Source organism: Dasypus novemcinctus, chromosome 22, assembly GCF_030445035.2.
Source record: "Dasypus novemcinctus isolate mDasNov1 chromosome 22, mDasNov1.1.hap2, whole genome shotgun sequence".
Lineage (NCBI taxonomy): Eukaryota > Metazoa > Chordata > Mammalia > Cingulata > Dasypodidae > Dasypus > Dasypus novemcinctus.
In genome coordinates this window covers 72,485,827-72,501,024 of record NC_080694.1, presented here as the reverse complement: position 1 = coordinate 72,501,024, position 15,198 = coordinate 72,485,827, and the positions used below count along the sequence as shown (strand labels likewise).

Sequence of the window (15,198 nt, the reverse complement as noted above, 5' to 3'; positions counted from 1 at the left end):
TCCTCTCCAGCATTTGTATTCTACTGTTTTTTTCATGGCTGCCAATCTTATGGGAGTAAGATGGTATCTCATTGTAGTTTTGATTTGCATTTCCCTGATAGCTAGGGATTTGGAGCATTTTTTCATGTTCATTTTTGCCATTTGTATTTCTTCTTTGGAGAAGTGTCTGTTTAAGTCTTTTTCCCATTTTTTAAATGGGTTGTTTATCTTTTTGTTTTTGAGATATATGAGTTCTTTATATATGCAAGTTATAAGTCTCTTATCAGATATATGGTTGCCAAATATTTTCTCCCATTGTGTGGGTTCCCTTTTTACTTTCTTGACAAACTCCTTTGAGGTGCAGAAGGCTTTAATTTTGAGGTAGTCCCATTTATCTATTTGTTCTTTTGCTGCTCGTGCTTTTGGTGTGATATTCATGAAGCCATTTCCTATTACAAGGTCCTGTAGATGTTTCCCTACACTGCTTTCTAAGGTCTTTATGGTCTTGGCTCTTATATTTAGGTCTTTGATCCATCTAGAGTTGATCTTTGTATAAGGTGTGAGATGGTAATCCTCTTTCATTCTTCTACATATGGCTATCCAGTTCTCCAGGCACCATTTGTTGAATAGGCCATTCTCTCCCAGTTGAGAGGGTTTGGTGGCTTTATCGAATATTATATGGCTATATACATGAGGTTCTATATCTGAACTTTCAATTCGATTCCATTGGTCTGTGTGTCTCTCCTTATGCCAGTACCATGCTGTTTTCACTACTGTAGCTTTGTAGTATGTTTTGAAGTCAGGAAGTGTGATTCCTCCTATTTCGTTTTTCTTTTTCAATATGTCTTTGGCTATTCGGGGCCTCTTTTTATTCCAAATAAATTTCATAGTTAGTTTTTCTAGTTCCTTAAAGAAGGCTGTGTTGATTTTTATTGGGATTGCATTGAATGTGTAGATCAGTTTTGGTAGGATATTTTTTATAAATGTTATATTAAAACATATGGGGACCTCATGCCCCTCACCCCACTCACCCCACTCCTCCCATACCAACAACCTCTTCCATCATCATGGGACATTCATTGCACTTGGTGAACACATCTCTGAGCACTGCTGCACCACATGGTCAGTGGTCAACACTATAGTTACACTCTCCCCCATTCCACCCAGCAGGCCATGGCAGGAAAGAAAATGTCCAGCAACTGTCCCTGCAGTACCACCCAGAACAACTCCAAGTCCCAAAAAGCCCCCACATCACATCTCTTCTTCCCTCTCCCTACCCTCAGCAGCTACCATGGCCACCCTCCCCACATCAATGCTACATTTTCCTCCATTACTAATCACAATAGTTCTATAGTAGAATATCAGTAAGTCCACTTAATCCATACTCTATTCCTCTAGCCTACACTTTTATAGTTATGTCACAAGACTTCTTCACAACATGGCAGCTGACTTCTAAAAGGTCTCTGAATATAGAGGCTCCAGAACACTCTAGGGGAACCAGTGCTTATTTATTTCTGTTTATTAGGTATTACAATGTCATTGGCTTTAATTATTTATTTACCTCCCTGCTTGAAGAACAAGCAATCATGATATACCCCTTTAAAAATTCCCTTAACTCATGTGTGAGTTAGCATTTTCTTTTTCAATTGAGTAACGGTGGTCGTAAATTATTTGAATATTCCAAATTAAGCATCATCATAAGAATAGCAATAATAATTATAGTAGTAATTTTATTGCTTACATTAAAATTATTAACTAAGAGGGATCACGAGATAAACAGGTCTAAGTACTACGCACACGACTAATACAGGCGTATTTCTACATCTGATTTCACAAAAAATATATTAAAATTTATAAAATTTCAATTTTATCAAATCATATCCCTAAACCAACTCATCATTAGGCTTCCACAGCCAGTGTCTAATCTGCTCATGATTCTTATAATAAGGGGAATGCATTGTTTAATACATGGAGACTAGTACTTGCCACATGCCTTTCATGTATTCAATTCTTTCTTCTATACATATTTGAGAAGCTATATACATTCACATCTGCTTATTTATGCCTCAGAAGAGTTCCCGATGTTCACTCATGTGAGAGTTTTCTTCTGATTGCCCTACCCAAGGCCCTCTTCACCTCCTGTTCCTCAAGGTATAGATCAGTGGATTTAGTACAGAAGTCACCACACTGTACATGACGGCAATGACTGCATCCTGGTCCATGGAGTTGCCTGAAGCAGGACGAGTGTAGGTACACAGAAAAGAAAAATAACCATGAAGTGGGAGGCACAGGTGGAGAGTGCTTTCTGAAGCATTCTGCAAGAATGTGTCTTGATGAAGAGGGGTGAGAATGTAGAAATAGGAAAGAACTGTCAGAAAGAAGGGGCCCATGGCAATGTTCCCTGTGACAACATTAATCAACCATTGATTGAGGTCAATGTTCCCACAGGCCAGTTCCAGCAATGCCTTAACATCACAGAAGAAATGATCGATATGGTTGGAACCACAGAAGTTCAAGCCAGAGGTCATTATAGAGTGCAGCAGGACATGGAAGAAACCGATGACCCAAACTGTGCTGGCCATCTGGATGTAGAGCTAATGATTCATGATGCTGGTGTAATGAAGTGGTTTACAGATTGCCACAAATCAATCCAAGGCCATCATGTCCAACAGCAAGGCCTGTGTGCTGCCCAGAAAGTCAAAGAAATGCAGCTGGCTGATGCATCCCAAGAAAATATTGCTTTGTTTGAAGATACTAAGTTCTCCAGCACCTTTGGCAGTGTCACCATGGAGTAGCAGATATCTAGGCACGAGAGATTTCCCAGTAAGTAGTACAGAGGAGAATGGAGTCTTGGGTCAGAGATGACAATCATCAGAATTGCCCCATTCCCAGCCACACTGCTGATGTAGATGGTGCAGAAAACCACAAAGAGCAGAGGCTGCAGCTCTTGGATGTCTGTCAGTCCCAGGAGGAAAAATTCAGTGACTGAGGTTTGATTCAGCATCACTGGGAGAAAAGACAAGAAAACATCTGTGAAACTCTAATACGGGGGGTCAAGTCCTCCCAGCCCAGGATCTTTTCCCCAAGACAAAAATGCTTCGTGGGAGAGTATGGTTCTTTTAAAATGAGATGATTTACCTATCATGGGCCATTAGGCTTTTACATATTATGCCTGCATATTGAGTATTACACATATATTTTTTCCTTTGTTAGACTATTCATTAATATTTCCCTTCTATCAAAGTTCCATATCATAAGTCTTCTATCATTTCTGGCTCTGAACATCTATATACTTATTCAACGTTCCTCTTCCTAAGTCACTTCTAACAGGGTGATTTTTAATGTACTCTATTATAATATTTCCAAACCAAGTAGACACCACCTGAAGGATTTTAGCTTATGGAAATGGACAGGGATGAAGTAATCAGAGTCATGTCCTCTGTAACTAACAAAAAGTGATTTAAGATAATCATAATGACCTTTCTTCATCTTACAATGTAAGTAGACTCTGAGGTGATCTCTTTCTGATCCTTTACAGACTCATCCCTGGAATTATCATGAAGTCTTATCTAGGGTCTGAATTGAGCCCACGTTATTCAGATACTAGCCTGAGATGTATATGGAATTTTTTTCTCTCCCTTATCTGTTGGTACTTTTAGTCTTCCTATAATCTGAGACTTAGGATCACCCCAAACTGGACACCCAAATTACTTCTTGATGACATCTGATATTTTACTGCTCTTCTCTGGTTTCCTTGGAACTCTTTTCCATTTCTTAGATACCTGCATCCCTAGGTAAGAAGATCCTTTCTCAATGGACTTAAGAGTTCCCCTTTTAGCTCACACAACAATGACCTCTCCTTGAGGTATCTAAGACTTTGACACCCGTGAAAGCTTATCTTTTTTTATACCTGTTTCCTTGGGTTCTGTTTGTAGTTTGATGGGTATAGACTTACTCTTCATGTATTAAGATATAATCTACTTCCAGTGAAGTGCACCTTCTTCACCTGTACTTCCATTATTGTGGACTCCAGATCAATCCCTCTGAATACTGGTAAGTTTTCAGATCTATTTAATTGAAAAGTGTGTTTTCTCTCTATGCCCTCCCTCCTTTTTAATATTCTTTCCAAATTTTTAAAAAGATACTTAGATTACTTTAATGTTACATGAAAAATTGAAGGGATTCCCATATGCTCTACTCCCTTCCCCTTCCACATTTACCCATGTTAACATCTTTCTTTAGTTTGGTTCATAAGTTACAATTGATGAACACATATGGGAGCATTTCCACTAAGTGTGGATTATAGTTTACTTATTGTTCATACTACCGTGTAATTTTGCAAGTTATGACAAGATATATAATGGCCTGTACCTGTCATTGCTAGGTCATTCAGGACAATCCCAATGTGCAGAATTTTATGCTCCCTTTTGCATCAAATAAACTTTCTAACAAAAGTAATTCATTAATTTTTATTTCACTTACATGTTTGAAATGATAGTGTTTTTTTCAGGGATGTTGAAATTATTGAAGAAAAGAAATAAATTAATTATAATAAGGTTTAATATTTGAGTAAATTTTGACATGTTTACAGGAGGGTAGAAAAAATTTTGAGTCTTCTTTACCCTTTTAATTGCGAAGTGCCTGACATTACTCCTGTAGGTACACTCACAAAGCAGATATACTTTTTGAGGTAGCTTCTTCTTTCTCCTTTTTATTTCCTGATGTAGAATCTCTTTTGGGGAAAGAAGCAATGATATGTGAGAAACTTAGAGCAGTGTGAGGTACTGTTAGAAGAAAAACTGTAGGAAATTCAGAATAGAGATGCAGATATTAGGCAACTTTCTGTAAAGAGGGAATCATTCAAGGTATGAGAAATCATGGAGGGGAAAAGAAAATGATTTGAAGTTACTAGAGTAAAAATGTGCATAATCTTGGAAGCTCTCCTTTTTGGGAACCCACAGGATTCTAGGGTTTATAAGTGCAAGAAATTTGTAGAAATTATCTAATCTTTAAAACACTTAGATATATTTTGATTTCCAAACTCTTAGAAAAGACTTTTCATAGTCATATATATTTTGTGTATTTAAAGACTTTAACTGTGCTTGTTTAAAATAGAGATGATAAACCACATATAGTTTTTGATTCTCTGTTTCATAAAACATAATTGTATCAAAAATCCATTGAAAATAAATTCTTCCTAAGTTTTAAACAAAATTATGAATGAGACTTTGCTCTACTGAATTATTTAACCTGTTTTCTAGAATGTCTAGAGAACCAGGCATATAATTGAGAATGAGATATTTTAAAATTATACATGAGAAGGAAGGTGCCTCTATAAACTAAAACCTCAAGGTGAAGTCCACTCTAATTTAGGAAGTCGGTTTTAAATCCTGGGCACTTAAGTTTAGTACTACCAGAAAGACAGATAATGCACTACAGATAGTTTATACAGGCACCTTCCTAGCCTGTGTTCAATTTCATTCTTACCTAGTTGACCATTCAGACTTCCTGGCAAGAAAGGTTTTCAGGTTTACACTATCAGCGACCATAGATAGGAAAATATTTTTCACGTCTTAATTCAGGTTGGATTGCAGCATAATTTCTTCATTTTCAAAACTTCTCTCTCCTTTCCAGACCTCTGTCTCCTTTTTTATGAACCCAAGATCTCTACACATTAACATCCTGAGAGACTGTGTCCCCTGGTTGCTGGGAAGAATGTTTTAAGAATAAATAGGATACTCTCCAAACCTACTAGATGAAGCAGCCTCGTTGGGGAATTTCTTTCTTCTTTTCCCCATTCTTCCTATTTTCTTCCCTTCTAATGTGTTTTCCTGGGTTTCAGTACCATGAACAAAACCACAAGTATCAATTGTTTTACATATTTCCTTTGTCGAATTTGTTTTGAAACCCTAGGAAAGAGATGTCAATTGACATTCTCATATTGGGGACTCCCTTGAAAAAGACTCTTCTGCGTAAAATGGAAAGAAAATTTGCCATAAGTGTTAAGGAATTGGGAGCAGTGACAATCCATTGATAAACACAGACATATGATTGCCTTTATTATTAGTTTTTTAATATCTTTTTTTATTAGAGATGTGACTTTACAAAACACTCATGCATAATGTCCAGAATTCCTTTAATATTCTCATTGTTTAAATCATTAATATTATGGGAAACGAAGAAAAGAATAAAGAAAAATATTGCATTATTTCCCCTTCTAAAACTGACTATTCACTTTTGGTAATAACACTAGATAATTTCCTTTAATTTTGGGGTCTAAAAGCTCATATTTCTCTGTTTGGTGTAATAATGCTGTTATCTACTGGGTGTAGTCTACTTCTTGCTGTGTCCTTTAGTGATAAAATCTCAGTTTTTTAGACAATGAATATGTCTATGATTTTTATATCTAGTCAAGCTTTCTAGTAACAGTTAAAATACCATGTCCTTGTCCATTTTTTCCTATTGAGTCTATGTTGTTGTTGCATTGTAGGGGAATTGAGTATATAGTCATTTCACTAATAATTCTGTTATTTTACATACTTCAATATGATACAATTAAATAACAGTCAATATGTTCATAATTGTGCTGATCCTCAATGAAGGGAACATTAATACCATTCCTATTTTATCTTCTGAAAACCGAGGTTTGGAGGATTAAATAAATGTCTCAGTTTCTCGAGATCAAATGTTGAACTATGACTGTAACTGAAACATAGTAGTTTTAGAGACCCCTGCCAGGTCATCCATTCCTTTCAAGTATCATCATCTCAATTTAAACTTGTTTCCTTTGTTGAATAGAAATCTATTATGGCGATGAATCAGGATCAGGAATATCCTTCTTCAAGCTCTTTTCATTCAGAGTTTTCTTTAAGAAGCAGTTTTCCTCCTCCAATCATCATGATGTGGTCTTAAATTGTATTAGCCAGGCTGGCTTCTTGAGCCTTGACCTAACCGCTTCCTTATGACCCTGGGCTCTGAAGGGTTTCTTTTCTTGACTGAGTGATCTGACTTGAAATTCTTCATAAGTCTTAAACAAGAGACTATAAACATTTCAAATCCCTCTGATTAAATAGCTCATCAGTTTATTAGCTTTAGAATTTTAGATTTATTTACCTCTCTAGCCCTCTTAAAGATTAGCTTACTTATGCTTTGAGACAACCACCAATTTTTGGGACTACTTTTTCTCTCTGTAGCCTGACAACTGGCTATTCTTCACAGATATGTGATGCCATTTCTAAAGTAGGGCATGTCTGCATATATATTCAACCTGGTACCCCACTTTCTACTTTATTCTACTTTATTCCATTGATGTTTCTCTTTTTATGGCAACAACATACTGTATATTAACTGATCACTTTACTATGAGTCTCAATATCTTATACATGGGTCACTGCTTATTCTTCTTTTATTAAAATGCTCAGGGATAGTCTACGGTCATTATCGCATGTCCTGACCAGATTGAGGAGGGACTTTCTAAAGGCTTCCACTTGATCTCTCTCAGTGTGATAACTCATTTCACGCAATGAAAAACCCGGTGTAGGGTTTGTCTAATTGCCAATTATGGTTCATTCCAAATTATGCCGTGAGGAGTTGGGTAAATGACTATTGGGTGTGCCTGCAGTATCCAGAAGGTCCACCGTACAGCAGATATGAACCATGACTCTTTTTGTTACATGCCCTCTGTGTGCCCCTCTCAGAGGTGAACCATGATGCCTAGACTCTTATAGTATCAATGTCAATCAAATCAGATGTCCAGTACTCTTAAAAGATATGCATAATCCCTTTCTCCAGAGTCAATTGTGACTGAAACAGTGAATGCAGATTCTTGAATGGGTAGCCCTACATTTCAAAATGTATTTTCAGGTCTTATCTGATGGTTTGTCTTTCTAAATACGTAAAAATGCTGGCAGCTCTTAGCGTTTTAGTGTCTTTTGTTTCTTACAGGTTCCTCGAGTTGAGGAATATCATGACTTTAGTCCATTTGCTTCAGAATCATTTTAGCAACTATGATTTCAATCATAGAATGAGTTCGTTGCTAGGAAAGCAAAATAATACAAAGATTTAATGATTTCTTCCCATTTCACCAGTATTAGATCATATTCCAATACAACCTGTCAAAAAGGAAAAAAAAAAGTTTAAAGGGTTTTGAAAGTTATAATTTTCCATGTCCAGGCATAAGGGAAAATAATGCAGTTATTAGACAAAAGGAATTCTGAGGAGATTTTCAGCGACTGCAATTTGATGTGATTTCACAGGATACTTTGAAAAATTTGGCAAGTTTAATGCCAAAAGATCTCTGGTTGGAGAGGCTCCACATATTATGTGACCTGTGGGTTATTTTATTTCTTTTAATTATTGTTTAGAATGTCATTGGCTTTAATTACTTATTGATTACCGTACGTAGAGAAGAAAAAATCATGACATAACTTTGTAAAATTCCACTTAACTTATATTTGAATTAGCAGTTGCTTTAGTGTTGAGTAATGTGACCCTAAATCAACATTCTAAAAATTTCATAATTCTAACAACAATAATATTACTAATAATGGTAATTGATTGTCACATTGAATTGTATTAATCAAGAAGAATCATACAGATCAAGGGATCTAATTCTAATCACTAGAATAATACAGATATATTACTTTATTTCTTTTCATTTAAGAGTACACTAGAATATATAACAAAGTAATTATAGCAACTTATATCCTAAAATAAATTCACCATTAGGGTGTCAAAGCCAGTGTCCAACAGTTCAAGTTTCACAAGTATTACCTAGGAATGCATTGTTTAACACATCCGTAGTAGATATTCCATTTATTTTTGGTATCTGTTCCTTTTATATATACATATATATATGTATATATGTATATATAGTATATATATATAATAAATTATTTGTGACAAAGTATGCATTCAATTCTCAACTTTCTCATTGCATGCCTTTTTTAGTCTCAGAAGATTTCTGAAATTGCTTTCAGTCAAAACTTCCTTGTGATTGCCCTACTCATGGCCTGCTTCACCTCCTTGTTCCTCAAGGTATAGATCAGTGGATTTAGTACAGGAGTCACCACACTGTACATGAGGGCAATGACTGCATCCTGGTCCATGGAGCTGCCTGAAGCAGGACGAGTGTAGGTGAAGAGAATAGGAACATAGAAAAGAATAACAACCATGAAGTGGGAGGCACAGGTGGACAGAGGTTTCTGAAGCATTCTGCAAGAATGAGTCTTGAAGAAGAGGTAGGCAAGAATATAGAAATAGGAGAGAAGTGTCAGAGAGAAGGAGCCCATGGCAAGGGTTCCTGGGACGGTATTAATCAACCACTGGTTGAGGTCAATGTTCCCACAAGCCAGTTCCAGCAGAGCCTTAACATCACAGAAGAAATGATGGATATGGTTGGAACCACAGAAGTTCAAGCGAGAGGTCATAATGGAGTGCAGCAGGGCATGGAAGAAACCGATGACCCAGACTGTGCTGGCCATGTGGATGCAACGCTGATGACTCATGATGACAGTGTAATGAAGTGGTTTGCAGATCGCCACAAAGCGGTCCAAGGCCATCACACCCAACAGCAAGGCCTCTGCGCTCCCCAGGAAGTCAAAGAAGTGCAGCTGACTGATGCATCCCCAGAAGGAAATTGCTTTGTTTGAAGAGACTAAGTTCTCCAGCATCTTTGGCAGCGTCACCGTGGAGTAACAGATATCTAGGCATGAGAGATTTCCCAGGAAGAAGTACATAGGAGAGTGGAGTTTTGGGTTAGAGATTACGATCATCAGAATGGCCCCATTCCCAACCACACTGACAATGTAGATGGTGCAGAAAACCACAAAGAGCAGAGGCTGCAGCTCTTGGATGTCTGTCAGTCCCAGGAGGAAAAATTCAGTGACTGAGGTTTGATTCAGGATCACTAGGAGAAAAGACAAAGTAACATGTGGGGAACAGTCACTGTTGAGGGTAAAATCTTTCCAGACCAGGATCTTTTCTCCAAGCCAAAAATATTTTCAGGGAAAGATTGCTTTCAATATTCCTAAAATGATTTGCTGAACATAGGCCATTAGACTTTTAAATATTATCCTTGCGTATTAACTGTTGGACAGACCTTTATTTCTTTGCGAGACTAATTGTTATTATTTCCCTTCTCTCAGAGTTCAATCTTGTAATTTCTATCCTTTCTGGCTGTGAACATCTATGTATTTATTCAACTTTCCTCTTCCTAAGTCAGGACTAACAGGGTGATTTTCAATGTACTCCACCACAGAACTTCCAAAAGCCAAGTAAGATGCCACCAAAAGGGTATTAGCTTACTAAAAGTGGACAGGGATGAAATAATCAGAACCATGACATCTGCAACAAGCAAAAAGAAGAGTTGTACTGACCCTTCTTCATCTTACAATGTAAGTAGCCTCAGAGGTGACCTCTTTCTGATCACTTCTGACTCCTCTCTCTGAAAGCCTCATGAAGCATGATCTGGAGTTAAAATTGAGCTCACATAAATCAGATATTAGATTGAGGTGCATTTGCAATGTTTTCACTGATTTTCAGCTGGTAAGTTTAGTCTTTTTATAATCTGATCCTTTTTTTTAATTGATTTTGTAAAAATATTACATTAAAAAAAATATGAGGTCCCATTCAACCCCACCACCCCCACCCCACCACTCCCCCCCCCCCCCAGCAACATTAACTCCCATCATCATGACACATCCATTGCATTTGGTTAGTACATCTCTGGGCATCTCTGCATCTCTTGGTCACTGGTCCACATCATGGCCCATATTCTCCCCCATTCCATCCAGTGGGCCCTGGGAGGATTTACAATGTCTGGTGATTGCCCCTGAGGCACCATCCAGGGCAACTCCAAGTCCCAAAGGCGCCTCCACATCTCATCTCTTCCTGCCATTCCCCATACCCATCAGCCACCATGTCCACTTTTCCCACTCCAATGCCACTTTTCTCTGTGGACCTTGGACTGGTTGTGTCCGTTGCACCTCTATGTCAAGAGGAGGCTCAGATTCCACATGGATGGTGGATGCAATCCTCCTGCTTTCAGTTGTAGGCACTCTAGGCTCCATGGTGTGGTGGTTGTCCTTCTTCAACTCCATCTTAGCTGAGTGAGGTGAGTCCAATAAATCAGATTGTAGGAGCTGGAGTCTGTTGAGGCTCAGGGCCTGGCTATCATATTGTCTATAATCTGATCCTTAATGTCATCTCTAAACAGGATCCCCAAATTGCTTCTTAATGACAAACGGTATTTTACTTCTCTTCTCTGGTTTCCCTGGGACTCCATTCCCTTTCCTAGAAACCTTCATCCTTAGGTAAGAAGATTCTTTCTTCATGAACTCAAGAGTTCCTCTTTTAGATCACACAACACTGACTTCTTGAGTTATACAAGACTTTGGCTCTCTTGAAAACTTAACTTTTACACCTGTTTTCTTAGGTCCTGTTTTTATTTCGATGGATACAGACTTACTCTTCGTGTATTAAGACATAACTACCTCCAGTGAAGTGCAACTTCCTCACCTGTGCTTTCATTAATGTGGACTACAAATCGGTTCCTCCAAACACTGGTAAGTTTCCATATTTTTTCAATTGAAAAGTATGTTTTCTCTTTATGACCCCTCCCCAATTTTAATATACTTTAAAAATATTTAAAAAGATACATAGATCACATAAATATTACATAAAAATGTAGGGGATTCCCATATTTCCACTCCCTACACCTTCCACACTTTCCCACATGAACAACATCTTTCATTAGTTTGATACTTATGTTAAACTTGATGAACACATATTGGAGCATTTCCTCTAAGTTTGGGCTATAGTTTACATTATAGTTTAAACTCTCTTCTCCATAATTTTGTAAGGTATGACAAGATATACAATGACCTGTGTCTGTCATTGCATGGTCATTCCGGATAATCCCAATATCCCAAAAATTATGCTCCCTTTTTCATCAAATAAACGCCTTTCTTGCAAAAGTGGAGGTCAGCTAACAGGGAGCTGAAGATGGTGAACCACCACACCAAGGAACTGAGAGTGCCCAAGCAAGAGAATCACATCCGTCAACCATGTGAGATCTAAACCCGCTCAATATAGTGGTGGCGTCGACATCATCAACCCAGCATCCAAGGATGAAGAATAAAATATGGATTAGAGTGAACTTACTGGTATTCTACTATAGAACTATTGTGACTAGTAATGGAGGAAACTGAGAATTAATCTGGAAAAAGTGGCCACAGTAGTTGCTGAGAATAGGGAGAGAGAAGAAGAAATGTGATATGTGGGCATTTTTGGAACTTAGAATTGTCATAAACGATATTGCAGGAACAGATGCTGGACGTTATAAATCCTGCCACAACCCACTGAAAGTCCTGGGGGAGAGTGTAAACTACAATGTAAGCTATAATGCATTCAGTGCAGTAGTGCTCCAAATGTATTCACTAAACACAATTAATGTGCCATAATGATGAAAGAAGCTGTTGATGTGGGAGGAGTGGGTTAGTGGGGTGTTGGGTATGAGGGAACGTCTTATAACTTTTAATGTAACATTTTTTTGATCTATGTATCCTTTAAAAAAAAGACAACTTAATAAAAATTTTTAAAAAATAGTTTAAAAAATAATTCATTAATTTTTTTCATTTAAATATAATAACTAATAGTGTTTTTTCAGTAGTGTTGAAATTATTAAGGAAATGAAAATGAGTTAATTACAGTAAAGTTTACTATTTAAAGTAAATTTTAACATTTTACAGGAAGGTAGAAAAAATTTTTGAATCCTCTTTACTCTTTTATTTGCAAAGTACCTGACATTACCTCCTTAAGTACACTCATAAAAGGATACATACTTTTCATGGTAGCTTCCTCTTTGTCCTTTTCATTTCTAGAAGTAGTGGCTGTTTTGGGAAGGAAGAAGCAATGATATGTGAGAAACTTAGAGGAATCGGAGGAAATGTTAAAAGGACAAAACTGCAAGGAATTCTGTCTTGAGATGCAGATGTTGGGAAGCTTTCTATAAAGAGGGAGTCATTCAAGGTATGAGAAATTATGGATGGGAAAAGGGATTGATTTGAGGTTACTAGAGTAAAAAATCAAATGAACTTGGAAGCTCTTTTTTTGGGAATCCATAGGATTCAAGGTTTTGCGAGTGTGTAAAATTTGGAGAAATTATCTAATCTTTAATACACTTAGATATGTGTTGATTTCCAAAGTCTTAGAAAAGATTTTTCATAGTCATATGTATTGTGTTTTTAAAGAAATTTACCATCCTTGTTTAATATACAGATGATAAACCACACATAGATTTTGAGTTTCTGTATCATAAAACATAATTATATCAAAAATCCATTGAAAGTGAAGTCTTCCTAAGTTTTAAAGAAAATAAGAGACTCTGCTGTCCTAAATTATTCAACCTGCTTTGTAGTATGTCCTGAGAACCAGGCATATTATTAAGAATGAGCCATTAAAAAATATATGGGAAGTAAGGTGTCTCCATGAACTACAACCTCAAAGAGCAGTCCACTCTACTATACAAAGTTAGTTTTAAATCCTGGGCACGTAAGTTTAGTACTAGCAGAAATATAGTTCTCTCACTACAGATAGTTTATACGGAACATTCCTAGCCTGTTTTCTACTGCATTCTTACCTATTCGAGAATTCTGAATTCCAGGCAGGAAGGGTTTTCAGGTTTACACTCTCAGTGACTATAAATAGGAGAACAATATTTCGCATGGTAATTCAGGTTGGATTGCAGTATAATTTCTTCATCTTCAAAACTTCTCTCCCTTTTGGGATATCTGCCTGCTTTTTCATGAACCCCGTATCTCTAGACATAAACACCCTTAGAGACTGTGTCCCCTGGGTTCTGGGAAGAATGTTTTAAGAATCAACAGGATGTTCTCTACACCTAGAAAATGAGGTGGCCTCGTTGGGGAATTTCTTTCTCCTTCTTTCCCCCATTCTTCCTATTTTCTTCCATTCCCTTGTGTTTTCCCCGGTTTCAGCACCATGGACAAAACTACAAGTGTTAATTGCGAATTTACTTTGAAATCCTAGGAAAGAGATGTCAGCTGACTTGCTCGTATTGGAGACTCACTTCCAAAATACTCTTTTGTATAAAGTGGAAAGAAACTTGGCCAAAAGTGTTAGAGAATGGGGAGCAGTTACATCCCATTGATCAGCACAGACATATGATTGCTTTTAACACTCTCATTGTTTAACTCATTAAAGTTATGGGAAACGAAGAAGAGGAATAAAGAAAAATATCGTATTTTTCCCCCTCTAAATCTGGCTTTTGGTAATAACACTAAGTAATCTCCTTTAATTTTGGGGTCTAAAATCTCACACACATCTCTCTGTTAGGGGTAATAATGCTGGTATCTACAGGGTGTATTCTGCCTCTTGCTTAGGCAAGGAATAAGTCTGTATGATATTTATATCTAGTTAAGCTTTCTAATAACAGTTAAAATGCCATGTCTTTGTCTATTTCTTTTTCTATTGAGTTTACATTATTGTTGCTTTGTACGGGGATTAATTATATAGTCATCACATTAATAATTATCTGTTATATTATATGCTTCAATTATGATATAATGCTATTGTTCTGACCCTCAATATGTATCATGTCCATTAATTTTTACAAAATCCTAATGAAGGAAACATTAATACCATTCCTATTTTATCTTCAGAAAACCGAGACTCAGAGAAGTTAAGTAAATATCTCAGTTTCTTGAGATCAGTTGTGTAAACTAGGAATGTAATTGCACCTTTCTAGTTTTAGTGGCACCTGCCATGTCATCCATTCTTTTCGAGTATCACCGTCTGAATCTTAACTTGTTTCTCTTGTTGGTTACAAATCCATTATGATGATGAATCATGACTAAGAATTTTCTTTCTTCATGTTATTTTCATTCAGAGTGTTTTTATGAAGTAATTTTTCTCCTCAAATTATCCCAATATCGTCTTAAGTTTTATTAGCCAGGTTGACTTCCTGAACCATGACCAAACTGGTTGCTTATGATCATGACCCTTGAAGGGCTTCTGTCTTGGCTGAGTGATTTGCACTCAATGTCATGATATTCCTCATATTTTTTAATCAAGGGACTATGTGTTTTTGAAGTCCCTCTGGTTATGTAGCTCAATATTTTGTTAGGTTTAGAATTTTAGATGTGTTATTAATCTCTCTAGCCCTCTTAAAGTTTAGCTTACTTATGCTGTGAGATAATC

General features: G+C 36.9%; 1 protein-coding gene across 1 annotated transcript; it reads right to left on the bottom strand.

Moving 5' to 3' along the window:
* Positions 1–8,957: 8,957 nt before the first annotated feature.
* On the bottom strand, positions 8,958–13,704 carry LOC101433383 (olfactory receptor 12D2-like). Its single transcript, XM_071211080.1, has 3 exons — positions 13,619–13,704; positions 12,822–12,985; positions 8,958–9,886 (listed from the first exon to the last, which is right to left on the bottom strand). Exons 1-3 carry the CDS (start codon positions 13,702–13,704, stop codon positions 8,958–8,960), a joined length of 1,179 nt encoding a protein of 392 aa, XP_071067181.1.
* Positions 13,705–15,198: the final 1,494 nt, after the last annotated feature.

Coding starts and splice junctions, on each gene's coding strand:
- LOC101433383 (XM_071211080.1), bottom strand. CDS start 13,704: ATGCGAAATATTGTTCTCCTATTTATAGTCACTGAGAGTGTAAACCTG. Junction 12,986..13,618: donor AATTCAGAATTCTCGAATAG/GTAAGAATGCAG, acceptor CCCTCTTTATAG/AAAGCTTCCCAACATCTGCA. Junction 9,887..12,821: donor AGAGGAAGCTACCATGAAAA/GTATGTATCCTT, acceptor CTTTTCTCCTAG/TGATCCTGAATCAAACCTCA.